The sequence below is a fragment of the Colossoma macropomum genome, unplaced genomic scaffold (assembly GCF_904425465.1).
Source record: "Colossoma macropomum unplaced genomic scaffold, Colossoma_macropomum, whole genome shotgun sequence".
Taxonomy (NCBI): Eukaryota; Metazoa; Chordata; class Actinopteri; order Characiformes; family Serrasalmidae; genus Colossoma; species Colossoma macropomum.
This window is the reverse complement of record NW_023494789.1, coordinates 31,344,616-31,361,877: the sequence shown is the minus strand read 5'-3', so window position 1 is coordinate 31,361,877 and position 17,262 is coordinate 31,344,616. Positions and strand designations below refer to the sequence as shown.

Genomic DNA, 17,262 nt, shown 5'->3' with positions numbered 1-17,262 from the left:
GATGGGTTTCCTGGAAGTGGGGTTAGTAGCAAGAAACATAGGTGGTCTTTACTGCCGGCACAGAATGTTTCCTCTTTTTTTACTGTTTAGCTGTAACTATGTTGGTTGTTCCGAGGGCTCATCTGAAACTTAAAGGTGACCATACATTTGCAGTTTATGCTCTGAGACTGTGGAACCGTCTTCCACTTGCTCTTTGCCAAACCCCTTTTCGGTTTTTAAATCAGGGCTAAAACATACCTGTACAAACCTGCATTTGTCATTTGTGCTGGTTCTACATACAGCACTTTGGTCAACATAAGTTGTTTTAAAAGTGCTTTATAAATAAATTTGACTTATTTACTTACTTACTATAAAACCATACAGGACCTACAGACGATAAAGAATGCATGTGAACAGGTACACTTTCTATATATAGTACTGTGCAAAAGTCAAATACGAGGGCGTCACTAGATATTTATGGATAGGGGAGCTAAGCCTTTAGTAAGGGGGTCTGGGGGCATGCTCCCCCAGGAGGAAGTTTTTTAATGGCCCCAAAATGTCTGTTCATCTTGAACTTTTAGAGCAGCAATAGGTGGAAAAGTGATCAAAAATGGTTATTTGGTCATGTTGGCACAAAGAAGATCTGTTTTTTTTTAACAGTGTTAAAAAAAACACTGTTAAAGTTTTCTATGACTTTAATAATATATCTGCCCACCTACACAGATCACAGATGAAACAGAAGTATTAAAGTCAAGCAATGCTATCTCCTCCCACTTAAAGACACTACAGGTCCTAAATATGTTATTGAAATACAGATTATAGATCAGTACAGTCTTAGTTTGTGCAACCAGATAGAGTGTGATTTTGTTCTGCAGTTGTTCTTACATGTTTAACAGTATAGGTGACATCTGATGGCACAAAAATATTTTTCTAATTTAGTCTCACAAATGAGGATAAATTAAGGAAGTAACATTCAATACATTCCGTATTCATTTTAACTAAAAAGCTTAAACAACATTCAAAGAAGTCAACGTGTCCTATAAGTTTGAAAGACATTAATTTCACAAAACTAAGTGGAGGCTGATTGACTTATAAAAAATTAATAAAATAAAAATTATCCACATTCTAAAACTTCAATAGACTGTATGTGGGTTGAACATAATCCAGATGGTAACCATCACATTTTTATAATGTACCTGTAATCTGATTACTGTCTTTTTTTCTGCAACTGTAACGGAATTTATCTTTTTTTTCCTATCCTGATTACGTAACGCCATTATATGTATCCCATTACTAGTCATAATATGTCCTACACCCAACTCTGGGTGTAGGACATATTATGACTAACTATGAGCCATAAAAATAACCAAAACTTCATCATGTATCTGAATGCTGAAGGCAACCATTTTAGACAATGAATGTTGTGCCAAAATCCAGCTTTCTTTAGCATGTTTGTCCGTTATGCAGGCAGATGGACACCAGCACATTTGCGATTTCTGTTGTTTCTTTTTTATAAATAACTGTTAATCTTGCAGAGGAGACAGAATTCAGCACTTGTTGACATAAATGGCTGATATTCTGATACAATGCTTCTGGGTGGACTGTGTTTGCCATATGTCAGATAACATCCACATAATAGTTTTAAGAGAAACAGATTTTATTACTAACTGTGATGTAGTAATAAAATTAACACTTTATTTTGTCAGGTTTCTTTTGATAGAGTGAGGCTAATTTCAATGTGTTTAATTCGGATAAAGATTAGCTGAAATGCATCTCAATTCAAATTCACTGTTACACTTCTGAGCAGATTTTCCACCCGATTTATTTTAGTTTGTGAATTAAAGGTGTGCCCTGAATTAACCCTGATTTGATGGACCTGACAGTTATGTAAAGCCGGTAAAAGCATTTGTTGGGTAGCAACCACTGGCCAGGTTAGAATTAATGATATTTGGAGTGTTTACTTTGTACCTACACTCACTGAAGACATTTCAGGAACATTTACTAAGGGGAACTCTCAGGGCCTTCTAGACCTTCCTAGAAGGCCTAATGATTTCTAGAAACTTTAACATGTCTGTTAAACTCTGCAAGGATTGTACTACAACCCTTATTTGATTCTTAAGTTTTGATTGGAAACAAAGAGTTACATTCTTGAAATGCTAAATGGAAAACTGTCTAAGCAGGAACTTTTTTCTCCATGGTATCTAGAAAGATATAGCTAAGCAAGCTCTCCCATTAGGAGACTTCAGGAGCTGGACAGAAGGCCAACAGCATAATTTGGAACTGACACTGGAATCAGCCTATCATGTTATGATTTTCAATGGGTGGGACTGAATTCATGAGAAAAAAAACTCACCATAGACCTTCTGGAAGTCCTAGATACATCACTGCCTGTGGGTATACATGATAGCCTCATCAATGCGTTTCAGTCAGATAGCAGAAATGGAAAACAGCAGTGGCAGCTTGATGCCAGGGCTCTTTAAAGAGAATGTAAAACTGCTACATAAAAGGTCAAATATATGATAATGTCTATTACAAGCTTTAAATAAAACATGTAATGTTTTTTACAAGCTTCAAATGTCTGTGCTGAATCAAGAATGTTTATGTGCCTTGCCACTGGCTTAGCTCTGATATGCTACTAAAATCCTATAGGGGTGCTAACAGAAATTAGCATTATGGTACAGGTGTTTTTTTCTCTGATTTTTTGACTGAGGTTTGAAATGTATGACTTAAACTGAAGGCCTAGCTCTAATAATCATGGTTCACCACTGGCATAGAGGCACCATATAGCACAACATGTACCATGTGCCATTAGCATTACAGTGTCACTGCTGTGCTGAGAATGGTCCACCACCAAACTGATCAGCAGTGGTCCTGTGGTGTCCCTTTCTATGGACTGATGGCAGATAAAAAAGTAAAAGTACATGTATATTTCATTCATAATTCCATGTTATGTCCTCTTCAGGTTTGCTTTCCTTAGTTAGTGTAATGCAAGCTAATTTGCTGTCCATTTTGTGCAGTACAGTAAAATCAGATTACAATAACAGAGCAGCACCTGCCCTGGCCCACAGTCTACCTGAGACAGGTCTGTTCAGGAGGATTAGTGGTGTCCTAACACACTGGAAAAAAGCCCCTCTGCTGCAGACATTCAAGGCTGACAGTGGTTATTAATAGATGGCAGTGGAAGATGATCTCTTAATGGGTCCAAAGGTTGGAGAATGATGTGAAATCCTCTGGGCTAGTGCGTATGAGAGAGGCTACTGTCATCACCAAGATGACAGGGATTTTCCACATGCGATTGCAGTGAAAGCGTGGTCTGCAATCCAATTCTCTACAATAACTCTGTTTTGCTTTCCTTTTGCTTTATAGCAGCATGAACAGCCTTTTAAAATGTCAATTTATCCATTCACAACTGTGACTTAGCTAACTAGGCTAAAATTGTTCATTTTGTCAGGTTTGTTGTTTTAGCGTGAGGTTAATTTATTACTTTTAACTTTATTAAATTCAGTTAAAGACTGGCTGAAATAGAACTCATAATTTGAATTCACTGATACATTTCTAAGCAGGTTTTCCAAATGATTTAATTCAGTTTGTGAATTAAATGTGTGTCCTGAATTAACCCTCATTTGATGGGCCTGACTTACACATATGTGCTGGTAAAAGAGTTGTTAGCTATCAAGCACTGGCCAACTCGGCACTAATGACATCAACATTGAATTCTTAGTCCTTATTGAAAACATATCTCATTGCAAAGATTAGATTGGAAAATACACTATGTAGATCTAAAAGAACAAATTTGGCACACTAATTCCTTTTTTTTGGATAATTAATAATGAAGAACATTATTTTGTCTAAATGTGCAGAGCTGGGTAGAGCAAACCAAACCCACACGTGTGGGTGTGTTGGTATTTCAGGGAGATAATGACTCAAGTAGAAGTAAAAGTCCCACTTTCCAAAAAACACTTAGGTAAAAGTACACCGTAGCTGCTCAAAAACTACTTAAGTACTGAGTAACTGCAGCAGAACATCCAACATCTATGAGCTCAGTCTTTTAGGCTCAATTCTTCTCTTTTTGGCAAATGATAAACCTCAAAAGTCATAGATGTAAATAATGGCAAAACAGTCCAGATACTGTCATCAACATAAGGTAATTAAGCACAAAAGGAATGAAATGTTTAAAGGCCCATATCCCACATGTTTTACTCTGTTATTTTTCCCTGAGGTCCTCTAATAATGTTTGTGTGGCTTTATGCACCCAAACAGTCATCATTTAATTTTACATGACTATTTTTCAAACTCTCTTTATCCCTTAGAAATAGACAGGCTGTTTTTATTACTGTGCTTTTAAGACTGATGCCATTTCATTACCATGCCTTTAAAACTAATGGTATGTAAATGAGCTCTTCTATTCTGATTGGCTGTGCTGTATTGTGTCACATTCAAAAAGCAGTCTGAGCTGAAACACTCATGTCACTGTGAATGGGCGGGGCTAAACTGCTATAGGCTGAAAAGGTAGATAGACAGTCATATGCAAATGTTTGGGTGCCTCAATCAAATTATATGTTTAATTGCTTTTCTAAGTGAAAAGATGTTAACGTATCCTCTGCAGAGAACACATTTCTGCATATTTAATGCACAGTTACTGGTCATTTGCAAAATTTACATATAGGAAAAAATAAAACTTTAAATGTGGCACATTTTCTATTTTGTTTTATTTTTTCCAATATGTTAAACTCAGCACTTAAACAGAAATTGTATGATGAGCTTTGTAAAAAACTGCCATATCCCCTGTAGAGAATCGACAAAATGTGTTATTTGACCAGGCGTGTTTAAACTTTGCGCACCACTGTATGAAAAGGTGCTGACTTTTGTGACATGACAGAAATAGTGACTTCAAAAGGGGTTGATTTTGCAGCTTAATGTCCATATATGAACTGTATGGACTGAGGAGTGACTGGCATATTTTGAGACTTTAACAGTGTTTACATATGACATCAAACTCTATTTCAGGACAATTCGGTAGGGAACTGGCACAAGGCAGCTCAAATACCTAACAAACTGACACAAACCTCTGAGCTGTGACACTGTTGCTGGGTCAGTTCCTGTGGACATGCTGCTAAAGCCAGCAGTGTGTTTCTTGCACATTATCCTCAGATCCATCATTGACTGTAGAATGTAAGCTGGAGAGCAGATTGCCTACAGTGTGAAACTTACATATATATATTAGATAGATATTGAAGTAATGATCTTGTTTTTCCTTTTTGTACCTGTGAAGGCATGTCCTCATACAAAAAGCCTCATACATGCACGATGCATGTCGTGTATCACGGCATACACATAGCCTACCTCTGACCACACGTTTACAGGAACAAACTTATGGACCACTAGAAATGCTTTGCTGTAGTTTCCACAAGAGTGCTTTAAAAAGAAGCAAAGAGCCGTATTATTGGCTCTAACTGCTCATCGGCCGGCCATTGAATGCCCTCTTTGATTGCTTTGGCACTAAACGTGACTTTTTGGCACTGGCATAGACCTTGCCCCTGGCACAAATGACCCATGTTCGATTTCTACTGATTAAACTTATATAGCCTGGTGACTCATCACAAATCTCATTCTACTGCTCAGTCCATGATATATTCACTCTAACACAGCTGGACATTGGTTGTGATGTTAAGGGAATAAGGGCTTTTGTGCTAAATAAATCAGCACCACAGAGTGCTTATATGTGAGTCTCCATTTCATTCTCACTTTAATCATTTTCTCAGTTAGAACCTACATTGTCTGTTTGGGTTTGCATAGGTGTGCTGGTTCTGACTGTAATGAAGAAAGATCTGGCCCCACTTCATTCAGCATTCTTGATTCCTTAAGGAACAGACAGACAGATGTTGACACTAGGAAGATTTTTCGGGAGGATTTTAAACTAAGAAAAATAAAGTATGTTAAATCATTTGCTATAGAAAAAAAGCTTCTTATCTTTTTTAATGATGACCAGAAAATCTCTGCATATGAAATGGTTTCTTTTTCGCAGCTCATTATATAAGCTAGAATGGCAATTACTCATCTTCCAGCAATCAGTCTCAGTTAACACTCTTACTGCCTAATGCATTTCATCAATCTCCACACTGTCTTATCTGTTGTTCAAAAGACAGGCAAGGGCAATAGCACAATGGACAGTCTTTTACAATGTATCCACCTGCTGTATCTCAATGATAAGGACTATTAGGTATAGTATTAGATATACAAGCATAGAATAATTGTAAGCTTTTACCTTCTAAACAAGTTATTGTTGGTTAGTTCACTGGTCAACCAGACTTTTAGGTAGAGAAGACGAGGGCAGTGCTTGTCTCGTGTCTGGTCGACAGGGAGTGCCATAGAGCCATAAATAAACACTGTCTATAAAAGCCAAAGAACATCATTGACAAGTACTGGAAAAAAAGTTTAGAATTAGATAATTCTCTATGAATTCCACCTTTACAGTGTAGTCACTGAGGGATCAGACTCACAGAAGTCATTGACAATAGTAAACCCAGTAACTATTTAAAGCATTCATAAGGCTACATAACATTTTCATAAAGCTTTTATGACACCTGACGTAAACCTATTTTTACAGGTTTAGAAAAGCTTATTCTAACATGCATTGGTTGTCATAAAGGCTGCCTTAATTTGATATTAATTTACCTCATAAAGTGTCAGGATAACTGATGCTGGTTGGAAGAAGCCCTTATAAATGCTTATACCTATATATATATCAGCTGTTATGAAAGGCATATGTAGGTGTCATGTAGAGATATGAATGCTGCACTACAGCGAAGTGTTACTGTAAACCCATCCGTCCTAATCAATCCAGTGAGAACAAACACAAAGTACATGTGGAACATAATATATGGCACAAGAAATAGCAAATGTTTTCAAGCAAGCAAGTAATGCATAAAATGTGATTGTGTCTGAGAATTATGAGACCTAATTCATTCAGGTCAGTGATAAACACAGATATTCAGTTTGTGGACAATGCAAACAAGACTCATGGCTAATTTGTTTGTCTATTTTCTATTAGCGATGTCCTTTTTTGAAAGTAGCAGGTAACAAAGACAATAGTGTTTACTTTGTCCTCACTCACAGCTCACTTTGCAGACTAAATACACTGATGTGAAACACATATATTGGTAGGTAGGCCTAACAAATGCATGTATGTATATGCACAGTCTTCAAATGCAGTGTGCATGTACTGAGTTGGTTTGCATTAGTTCTGTCAAAAAATAATAACACAGATGAACCAAAATAAACATAAATTGATTGCAGAACACTGATTACCAATATGGAGTGAATATTGGCCACGATTCTAGATGAGTGGACTTGAGATCTAATGTTCTTTGATGTCCTTGTGCATGTAATTGACTTACTACTACTACACAATTCGATGACCTGGATAACAGAAAAACCCTTCACAGACAAACAAAAGAACGTTGTTCCAACAGCAATTATCCACTCTCTGACAATGTACTTTACTACAGTAGGTCAAGAACTGATGCCCACCCTCAAACAATTCTCACTGAGGTGCTGATGGTGTTGGAGTGGTGGGTGGCAGAGGCCTGTAGGCCCTATTTGCTGGGACGCTGGAGAAATAGAGTGCTGTCATGCTCTAACTATGTCCCACATTGGTGCAACTGACTTAACTTCTTCCTCAATGATCAACCCTTCCTCTTTTATGGGCCATACTGCGCCACAGTGAGGGGCTGACTGCACTGAGACGGACACCGGCAGTAACGCATGCTATGGACGGGGACTGGGCTTCAGAGGAAATAAGGATAGAGCTGGAGGACACAGTAGAACATCAGGAGATTTCTGCCATGGACCAACATGGGATTTGTTCAAAGAATATCATAGAGGAGGAGCATTCAGGGAACCAAACAGCAGAGGATTCTACTCATAAGACCATGAAGGGTCTTATGGAGGACAGGGACCCCAAGGGAGTCAATAAGTGCCTCAAGGTAGGCTAATTCATTGTCAGTCTTCTCCAATCAATAACCAATAACAACCACAGACAAAACAGAGGATCTGAACCAGGATCAGTGGTGTAATTAGATTACATAGCGCATGGTCTGCAACAACCAACCTCACATGTTTATTGGACCACTTATATTGCTATGTATGCAATTTTACACCCAGTACTTATGGGTGAATATATTAAGTTAATAATATGCTTTAAACAATGGCACCTATTTAGAACACCAGCTTAGTTGAGACATGGCATTAGTGAGTAAACAAGCAAACTGTATTATCTTCTGTTGCTGTCAAAAACAAACAAACAAACATATATTTCCTTTTAGCAGAGCAGCTGCCCTTTACATTGTGTAAAACCTTAATGATGCATGGATCAATAGAAATACTTCAGAGTTACTTAAATAATATCTCTTCCCATTAGCTTATAGTAACGTTTTGTTTTTTGTTTTTTTTTGTTTTGTTTTTTTGGCAGCAACCCTGAGTTATTCTCAAGGCTTAGGATCATGTAAAAAGGGGTCATGATGTTATACTGCCCTCTTCAGTTATATAATGGTATCACAGGAGTTTTGCATTTGAACCCATTAAATCCTCTTAGTCAAATTGTGCTGCTGCTCTCGTTTAACCTCTGCATAACAGCTGAGTGCATTTTGATTTAAATCGAATGTCCTCCTCTGATGCACATCAGTGTTTATGTAATACCCAATAAATGCTTATGCTTTCATGGTCAGTCTCAAAAGTGCACAATTGTTAAATAATCCTTCACTGCAGATAAAAAGCACTTTGGTTAGTGGTTAATGTCAGTTTATTAGCAGAGGGATTCCTGTTTCACTGCCAGGAATACAAACCAGAATATACCAGTGCACCTCTATTAGACCTCAGTCAGAGGAAAATGAATAAAATTACCCCACAGTCATGACTGACATGTCTTAATTGTTGCTATTATTCCTATGAATTAATCTTAATATTATAAGATTATTATTTACTGTTATGGAAGTGAATTGTTCAAAGCTCTAATCATGAACTAATAATAATGTCACAGTTGCCCAAAGTTACATGCATATTGTACATTTCAATTTATTTAAATGTTATCGCAGTGCTACAAACCGGCCTGCTAGTTGCAGTGATTTCTGATAGGGGCATTGAGGGTCAATCAAAGCACTTGTCAGTTTTAGCTGAAAGCAATAAGAAAAGCCTTAGGCCTACAGTCTTAAGAATAAGCCTGCCAAAAAGAGTTCTTAAGAGTGATGGAACACAGAACATAGAACAGTGGTTCTCCAGTCCTGGGGACCCACTGCCGTGCACGGTTTCAGGTATTCTCTGCCCAACACACTTGATCTAACTCATGATGAGCTTGATGGTGACATCCTTTCTTAATTAAAATAATGCATGGCCACAACTAACTAACTTACTAAGGCATGAAAACAGGATCCTGAAGCATGGCCATCGCTTAGTAAGGTGTGGGAATGAGATAGTTATGTTGCAGCCATGACTTTGTAAAACATAGGAATGAGATAGATAAGTTGTGGCCATGACTTAGTAAGGCATAGGAATGAGATAAGTTGTGGTCACAACTTAGTAAGGCATAGGAATTAGATAGTTAAGTTGTGGCCATGACTTAGTGAAGTGTGAGAATAAAATAGATAAGTTGTGGCTAAGACTTTGTAGGGTGTGGGAATGAGATAGTTATGTTGCAGCCATGACTTAGTAAAACATGAGAATGAGATAGATAAGTTGTGGCCATGACTTAGCAATAACTTTGCAAAGCATAGAAACGAGATAGTTAAGTCATGGCCATGACTTGGCAAAGCGTGAGAATGAGATAGATAAGTTGTGGCCATGATAAGGCATATGAATATGATAAGTTGTGGTCACACCTTTGCAAGGCATGGGAATTAGATAGTTAAGTTGTGGCCATGACTTTGTAAGGTGTGGGAATGAGATAGTTAAGTCATGGCCACAACTTAGTAAAGTGTGAGAATGACATAGATAAGTTGTGGCCACAACTTATTAAGGCATGTGAATATGATAATTTGTGGTCACACCTTAGCAAGGCATGGGAATTACTGAGTTGTGGCCACGACTTTGTAAGGAATAGGAATGAGTTAAGTTGTGGTCACTACCTAGTAAGGTGTGGGAATGAGATAGTTATGTCACAGCAATAACTTTGTAAAGCATAGTAATGAGATAGTTAAGTCATAGCCATGACTTAGTAAGGTTGGTCCAAGTGGCTTACTTAGCTGTGATAGTTGTCGTGGCCACATATTATGATCCCATTCACCTTAGTAAATTGTGGCCACAGTATTTTTATTAAGATGGTAGTTAACAGCAGAGCTCCATATTAAATAGATAGTTAATAAAGAATATTTTCTGTAAATGAGATTTCCTAGTGTGACAAACCTTTTTAAAGTTTAAATGGCGTCAACTATTAAAATCCCAAATTTACTGAACTGCCTTATGCTTTACGACATTTATTTCTTGTGACCTGTTGCCCTAGTTTTAGTGCCCCCTGTGTCCACTCAGGTAAGCTTTGAGGATGTGATAGCAGAGCCTGCATCAGTGCGCAGCTTGGATAAAGTGTGGCTGTGGAGTCATGCGCTGTTTGAGGTGTCCAGGCTGTGGTTCTATCGGCTCATCTCTCTGCTGCTGGCTGTCCCTGTAGCTCTGGTCTTAGGTCTGCTGTTCGCCTTCCTCAGCTGCCTGCACATCTGGTGAGTTAAGCTTCACTGAGAGTGATGAAAAACGACTGCTAAACTGGTCAAGCAGAGGGTGCCCTAATCACAGCCTCTGCTTACTGTACCTTTTAAATCTGTTTATCTGCGCACTCCAGTTTGGAATCACCTGGCATTACAGTTTTAGAAATATGATATGGTTACCGTATCATAAAGTAGTATGTAGAAATGTACTCTTAAATATTTTATTCAATATTCTGAGTATTTTGGGAACAAAAACTTTTGAGAGAGATTTGGTTTAATATAAGGCATTCTGAATGTTCATTTTTTAATATTAACTTCTTTCTGGATGTTAAACAGATTTCACAGTCATCTACAGCTCCACTCTGAATGCACATAAAAGTACCTCATTTTTTACACTTTACTTTTCTATTTATTTAAAACTTGCACAGGACTAGCATAATTATATTAATGTTATACATTTTCCTGCAATTATTTTTGTATTGTATTAGGGAAAATGTAGATTTTTTGAAAGGTATATGTTTTGGATTCACTGCAGTTGTGAAGTTTGAGCGCCCCTGGTCTAGTTACACGATTTCTTGATGTTCTAAGTAGAAATATGTTAAAAATCATGGTACATTATATAATTTTATGTTTTATTTTTTGCAATATGTTCTCTGTAGAGATTAATTTCTACAAAACATCATTTGACCAGAGGTGTTTGCATATGACTGTACATTACTGAATATTTGTCCAAGTCACAGTGTATGGTTATGGTTAATCAGTTCGAAGAGATGAATATTTCAGCAAGATTCTTCTGTCTCATATCAGACAGTATGTGTAGTGAGTATGATGTCCCGTAACATGTCCAATAATGTGTTTGATCTCTCCTCTCAGGTTGATAATGCCCAGCATGCAGCTGCTGCTAATAAACATGAACTGGGTGAAGGTGGTATGGGCCAGTGTGCTGGACCTCGCAATCTCCCCCTTCTTCAGCAGTGTAGGAAGATGCTGTGGAGCCATAAATATTCGCTGGGGAAAGGAGTAGCTCAGCCACTTATCACATTCTGCTGCACAGGACTTGCATCCAGTTAAAAGATTAAATACATAATAGTGTAATAATGTGAGAAATCTCCAGCATCCCACTATAACAGATAATGATGACACAGCTAACAATGAAAATGCTTTTAACACCGGATACAGACAATTTAGTGTACTTATTGTGAAACTTATCCGTTCTGCATGGAATCACCACAGAATGATTATACATCAAATAAAAAGAAAAAAACTAACACAAAAGAGGGAAAGTCATCCTATCATAACCTGCTTTAGGTAAAATAGTAGAAAACAAAGTTAGAAGCCTGAAAAAAATATAAGCTGAAGCCTAAAAATATCACAGAAAACAATGAAACATAATTTCACTGGTTCATTAGTGTATCCATGTAATGAGAGAGGTGATGCGGCTGGATAAAACGCCAAGTTGCTTTCATTTAAATCTGATTTGAGTCCAGAAATTGACTTGCAGAGGTGAGTTGAGTAGATATGTCCATGATAAACAAAAGAAGAAAGAAAGACAAACTAAAACCACAAACCTACCAGACAACTGAAAACTAGAAATACAGACAGCAGCAACAAAGGGGGTCACATGGGCTATGCAAGACAAAGGCCTTGTTCAGACTGCCAGCCCAAATCTGATTTTTGGCATATCCAAATTGAATTTTTATAATCTGGGCAGTAAAAAACACATGATACCTGATTTTTGCAAATCGGATCCAAACCACATTTGGAGGTGGTTTGAAATACGATACCAATCAAGTTTTTACAGATACATCTTAGTGTTTCAGGAATAAAGATGAGGAGGGGTTCAACACTCTGTGAAAGACTGTATGGGCAAATAGTGAAACAATTCAATAACGTTTCTCAAAAAAATAGTAAAGATCTTGGGGATTTCATCATCTATGGCACATAATATTATGAAAAGATTCTGAGAATCTGGAGAAATCTCTGTATGGAAGGGACAAAGCTGAAAACCAATATTGGCTGGCCACAATCTTCGGGCCTTCAGGCAGCATTTAAAATGAACAGAGGCTAAGATGAAAAGTGTCCTGTGTTCTGATGAATCAAAATTTGAAATTCTTTTTGGAAATCATGGACGCTGCATCCTCCGGGCTAAAGTGGTGAGGGACCATCCAGCTTGTTATCAGGGCACAGTGCAAAAGCCAGCATCCGTGACGGTATGGGGGTGCATTAGTGCACATGGCATGGGTGATTTTCACATCTGTGAAGGCACCATTAATGCTGAATGATTTGCTATAGGTTTTGGAGCGACATATGTTGCCATCCAAACAACATCTTCGTCAGGGAAGACCTTGCTTATTTCAGCAAGACAATGCCAAACTACATTACACACATTTTACAACAGCATGGCTACGTAGTAAAAGGGTCTGGGTGCTAACTGGCCTGCTTGACATCAAGCACCACTGAAAACATTTGATGCATTATGAAACGCAAAATACGATGAAGAAATATTGAGCAGCAATTCACTTTCAGAACTACAGCAATTGGTCTCCTCAGTTCCCAAACGCCTACAGAGTGTTGTTAAAAGAAGAGGTGATGCAACATAGTGGTGAAAAAATCACTGTCCCAACTTTTCTGAAGTATGTTGCTGGCATCAAATGCAAAATGGACATATATTTTTCATGTTGTTTTTGTAACATTTTCCATTTAATATAGGGTTTAAATGATTTGCATATCATTGCATTCTGTTTTTATTTAAATTTTGCACAGCGTCCCAACTTTTTTGGAAATGGGGTTATAACCTTTTCATAAGAAAGCAAAGTATCATAGCATTTACTGCTATTAGAGAGACACACAGCTTATGCACAAGCTGTTGTGCTTTATTAAAGGCTGTAGCTGGTCCGAGCCACACCGTACAATAAAGGTCTTAAACTAACAGCTCTCGTGTTAGCTCACGTCTGCACTCTCTTTCTTCCAAACTCTGACTGACATTGTTCTTCCTGTTGTAATGCGTAAACACAAAATGAAGGCCATCTCTGCCTTCACATTAAGAGTCTTTGTCAGAATAAACCCAGGAAATAACAGCTGGAGAACAATAACCCAGAATTAACATGCAGAACATTTCATGAACACACTATAATATGAAAGCAGTGAAAAAAAAACTCTTTAAAAAATGTAATAGACGCCTCAGGGACATGATCTGATTTCCCTGCCATGTCTTTCAGTGCTTGATGAAAAGAAAGACAGCTTTGAATACTAAAAATCCATTTTTCGTCTGATGATGAAAAGTCAGGCTACTCACAGTGGAAAAGCTCAGCAATTACCAAGCATCTCATAATCCTACCAGATTACAGAACTCTGTGTATTTTCCAGCCATTATTTCAATTTTCATGATTAGATGGATAAACAAAGTTCAGTGTGATCTGTACATGAATGATACGTTTCTATGTAACAACAGAAAAATTGAAGGAAAATAATAAAATTGGGTAAAACATAGACATATGAATGTGCATGTAATACTTTCTTCACTTACTTCAAAAGACAAAACATTTAAGAAGAAGCAGTTCAACAGAGAGTTCAAGATTTTACCAAGAACTCGAGCAGAGAGTGTGTTTTATTCACTCTTCTGTGGGCTATGGGATCTACTGATCTGTATTGTAACTAGGGCTACGCATTATTTTAAAAAAATTCAATGTCAATCCCAAAACTGATATCTTGATTTCAGTATGGCTTCCAGAATAATACTTTTTTGATACCTGACATTTGATTACCAACTGAAAGTGAGTGAGGCTTAAAGCAGAAATGAGTGTGAGGTGCAGGAAGTGGGTATATTTAACTAATCAAGCAGCGCGGGCATTAATAACATGCTTACAGAATGCGTCCTCTTTGCGTGCTCTATGGAAACATTTCCATTGTGCTCTGACTTACAGTGCTGTATTTGTATTTGTAGTGTTTTTTGAGTGTCTGAAAAATGCTGCACATATGTTATGATTTTGATGATAGTGTTTTCTGGGTTTGCAGTTTTTTTTGTAGTTTGTAGTTTGTTGGGTTTTCTCAGCCACAGTACATATGTTTGTGTATATGAGTATTACACAATGGTACACAAACAGCACACAAGCAGACTGGCTGAAAAGCACATACCTGTGCTGTTATATCTTATATTAGCAGGGTTTTCTCACCATAACTGTATAATTCCATAATGTGCTTTAACACAGCTCAGCCAATCAGAGTTTAGAACCAGAACTATCTGTTTTATGTTTATGGACATTCCTCCAGCCACTCATTTTATGAAGCATATCCTATATGAATAAAGAGCCTGTATGTTGTGTATTCTTTTTCATACAACAACAAAAAGGCACTCTTATTCTAGATGTGAAGCACCTCATGGACTCACCTGGTATCACACTCACATGCTAACTCACTAACTCAAGATTGTCCACAAGGGGGAGCTACTGGCACTCTACTAACTAGAGTGAAAACAACTATGTGTTAGCTAAAATGGTCTATTAAGACTTGTGGATGCGTTCTACAATTTTTGGGATACTACATGCTGGTGCTTTGCATCAGTAACGCTTTGTGTCCTTGTTTCTGCTGTGGACAGTTTTAGAGATCAAATTTGGATTATTCTCAGATGTGTTTCTGCCCTATGTATTTGTTAAGAGCTGTTTATTAATCCTGCTCCTGGTGACCCACAGCACTATTTAACTATAATATGTTGAATTAAGGAATATCCGAAACCATGCAGTGTCATGGGTCACAAGGTGAAGGATTAAAAAGCATGGGTTGAGAGAAATATATGTCAGAACAGGGCCAGCTTTTTTAACATAAAAAATACCAGTCGTCTCTTAAAGACATGACGACGTTTTTCCCCAGAACTTAATCAATTACACAGTAAAGACAAGACAGTCACTTCCTTCTGTTGGCATAAACAGTAGGCTCAGGCACGTCCGACCTGCCACTGTGTGGGGTATTTTTGTAGCTCTTTCCGCTGGGACTCCAACCCCACCCAAGCTCACAGAACACTGTGAATATTTCTCTAATTAGCCGAGCGTCAGAGGGCATGTACCTCGGCAGAATTCCTCTTCTGCTCCCTTCACTTTTGCTGCTACAGAAAAATGAGGGAGACGTAAATATCTTTGCAGTGATAATCACTTAGCATGCTTTTGCTGTGAAGTACAAATTTATAGGCTGCTAATGTTGCCAAATAGAATGGAATGGATCTGTTTAAAATAATGTGTTTTATGCAGTAGATTTGGCAGCGGCTCAAAGGTGTTTAAGAGCCACGCAGAACTCGAAATATCAATGTTGTTATTACTCAGTGTTGTTATTACTACTTTAATGGGTCGTTACCAGGTTCTGTCTGAATCGCCTGAGGATTTCCATAAACATTGAAACTTACAGTGGGAATCAGTACAGGTTTTATTCCGGGTGGGGTGTTGAGTTTTCCAAGGTTCATTAGGGTCTTTGGAAAGTTCCTTGCTGTAAATCAGCAAGCACAGTGTATTCAAAGGGAGTATTTTAAGACTTAGAAAGCATTCCATTATCTGCCCTAAACCTTGTAGGGCTATCTATATCCCACAGCAATGGAGACATTTGGAGTCTGATATTTGTAAAATAGCACTTGAGTACAATTTTAAGGAAGTCTGCATTGTATTGTGAACTCATGTCAACAATATCTTGAAATGAACTGCAACAGCAACTTAAATCAGTAAAGATATTTGATTTCCCAAAACCTAATTTTCTATTAACAGTTGATGGGAGCATACATGTTAAACCAGTTTTAGAATCATCTGTTTTTCAAGACGTCTTCACTAGACAGGCCTTAGCAATATGACAAAAACATAACATGATGATACTTCAAGGCAAAGGTGTCTAATCTTGTCAGCTGATTTCAGTCAAATGATCATGTGATCTCCTGCTTTGTTAGAATGAAAACCTGCCCCCACACCATCCCTATGAGAGTAAGACTGGACACCCCAACTTTAACCCTTGTGTGGTATTCATGTTTTCGTTACTCAGTGATCTGGTGGACCCACTGCATTATTGTTTGTTTTAATCAATACAGTCATAACAATTTATGTAAACAGATGTTTAAAATATCACAAGTGGTCAGCGTAGTGTTCTCCTTTTTCATCTCCAGTTTTCATCTGCAATATTTTTAACCATGTTGATGATGAATATTACATGTTATATTTAAGCTTGAAAAGTACTTTTTAGCATATATTCCCTTATACATTGCATTATATGTTGTGGACTCAAATGGTTCTCTTTTAATGAAATGACAAATTAATCAAAATGACAGAAAGAAGCCAGTCAGTAAGAGGAATTAGCACTGACAAGATTCATGATGAGCTCAAACAAGCTACAATTTCAAGACATCCAAGAAAAATATAGTGGCATGATTCTTTCAGGCTGGTATCGCAGGCATAATCGTGTTCTATGGAAATCAAAGGGATTTGATTACATCGTTCAGCTTACATTAATGGAATGGCATTTCATTCGTTGAAATGTCAAGCACCAACCCCACCTTCATGAGCATGTGTGATGTGCAGAATTGCTGGAGTCTTCACTGATACGAGACACCTTTATACACCTTTAC

The 17,262-nt window shown here is 37.6% G+C and overlaps 1 protein-coding gene across 1 annotated transcript; it reads left to right on the top strand.

Moving 5' to 3' along the window:
• The first annotated feature begins 7,730 nt into the window (after positions 1 to 7,730).
• LOC118807555 (caveolin-2-like) lies at positions 7,731 to 11,720 on the top strand. Its single transcript, XM_036569584.1, has 3 exons — positions 7,731 to 7,964; positions 10,498 to 10,685; positions 11,544 to 11,720. The coding sequence occupies exons 1-3, from the start codon at positions 7,749 to 7,751 to the stop codon at positions 11,692 to 11,694; spliced, it is 555 nt and encodes a 184-aa protein (XP_036425477.1). The 5' UTR covers positions 7,731 to 7,748; the 3' UTR covers positions 11,695 to 11,720.
• Positions 11,721 to 17,262: the final 5,542 nt, after the last annotated feature.

Bases quoted from the DNA above. Each gene is read 5' to 3' on its own strand.
- LOC118807555 (XM_036569584.1), top strand. From the start codon at position 7,749: ATGGACGGGGACTGGGCTTCAGAGGAAATAAGGATAGAGCTGGAGGAC. The intron at 7,965-10,497 runs GTAGGCTAATTC...GTGTCCACTCAG, and splicing joins GAGTCAATAAGTGCCTCAAG to GTAAGCTTTGAGGATGTGAT. The intron at 10,686-11,543 runs GTGAGTTAAGCT...CTCTCCTCTCAG, and splicing joins CTCAGCTGCCTGCACATCTG to GTTGATAATGCCCAGCATGC.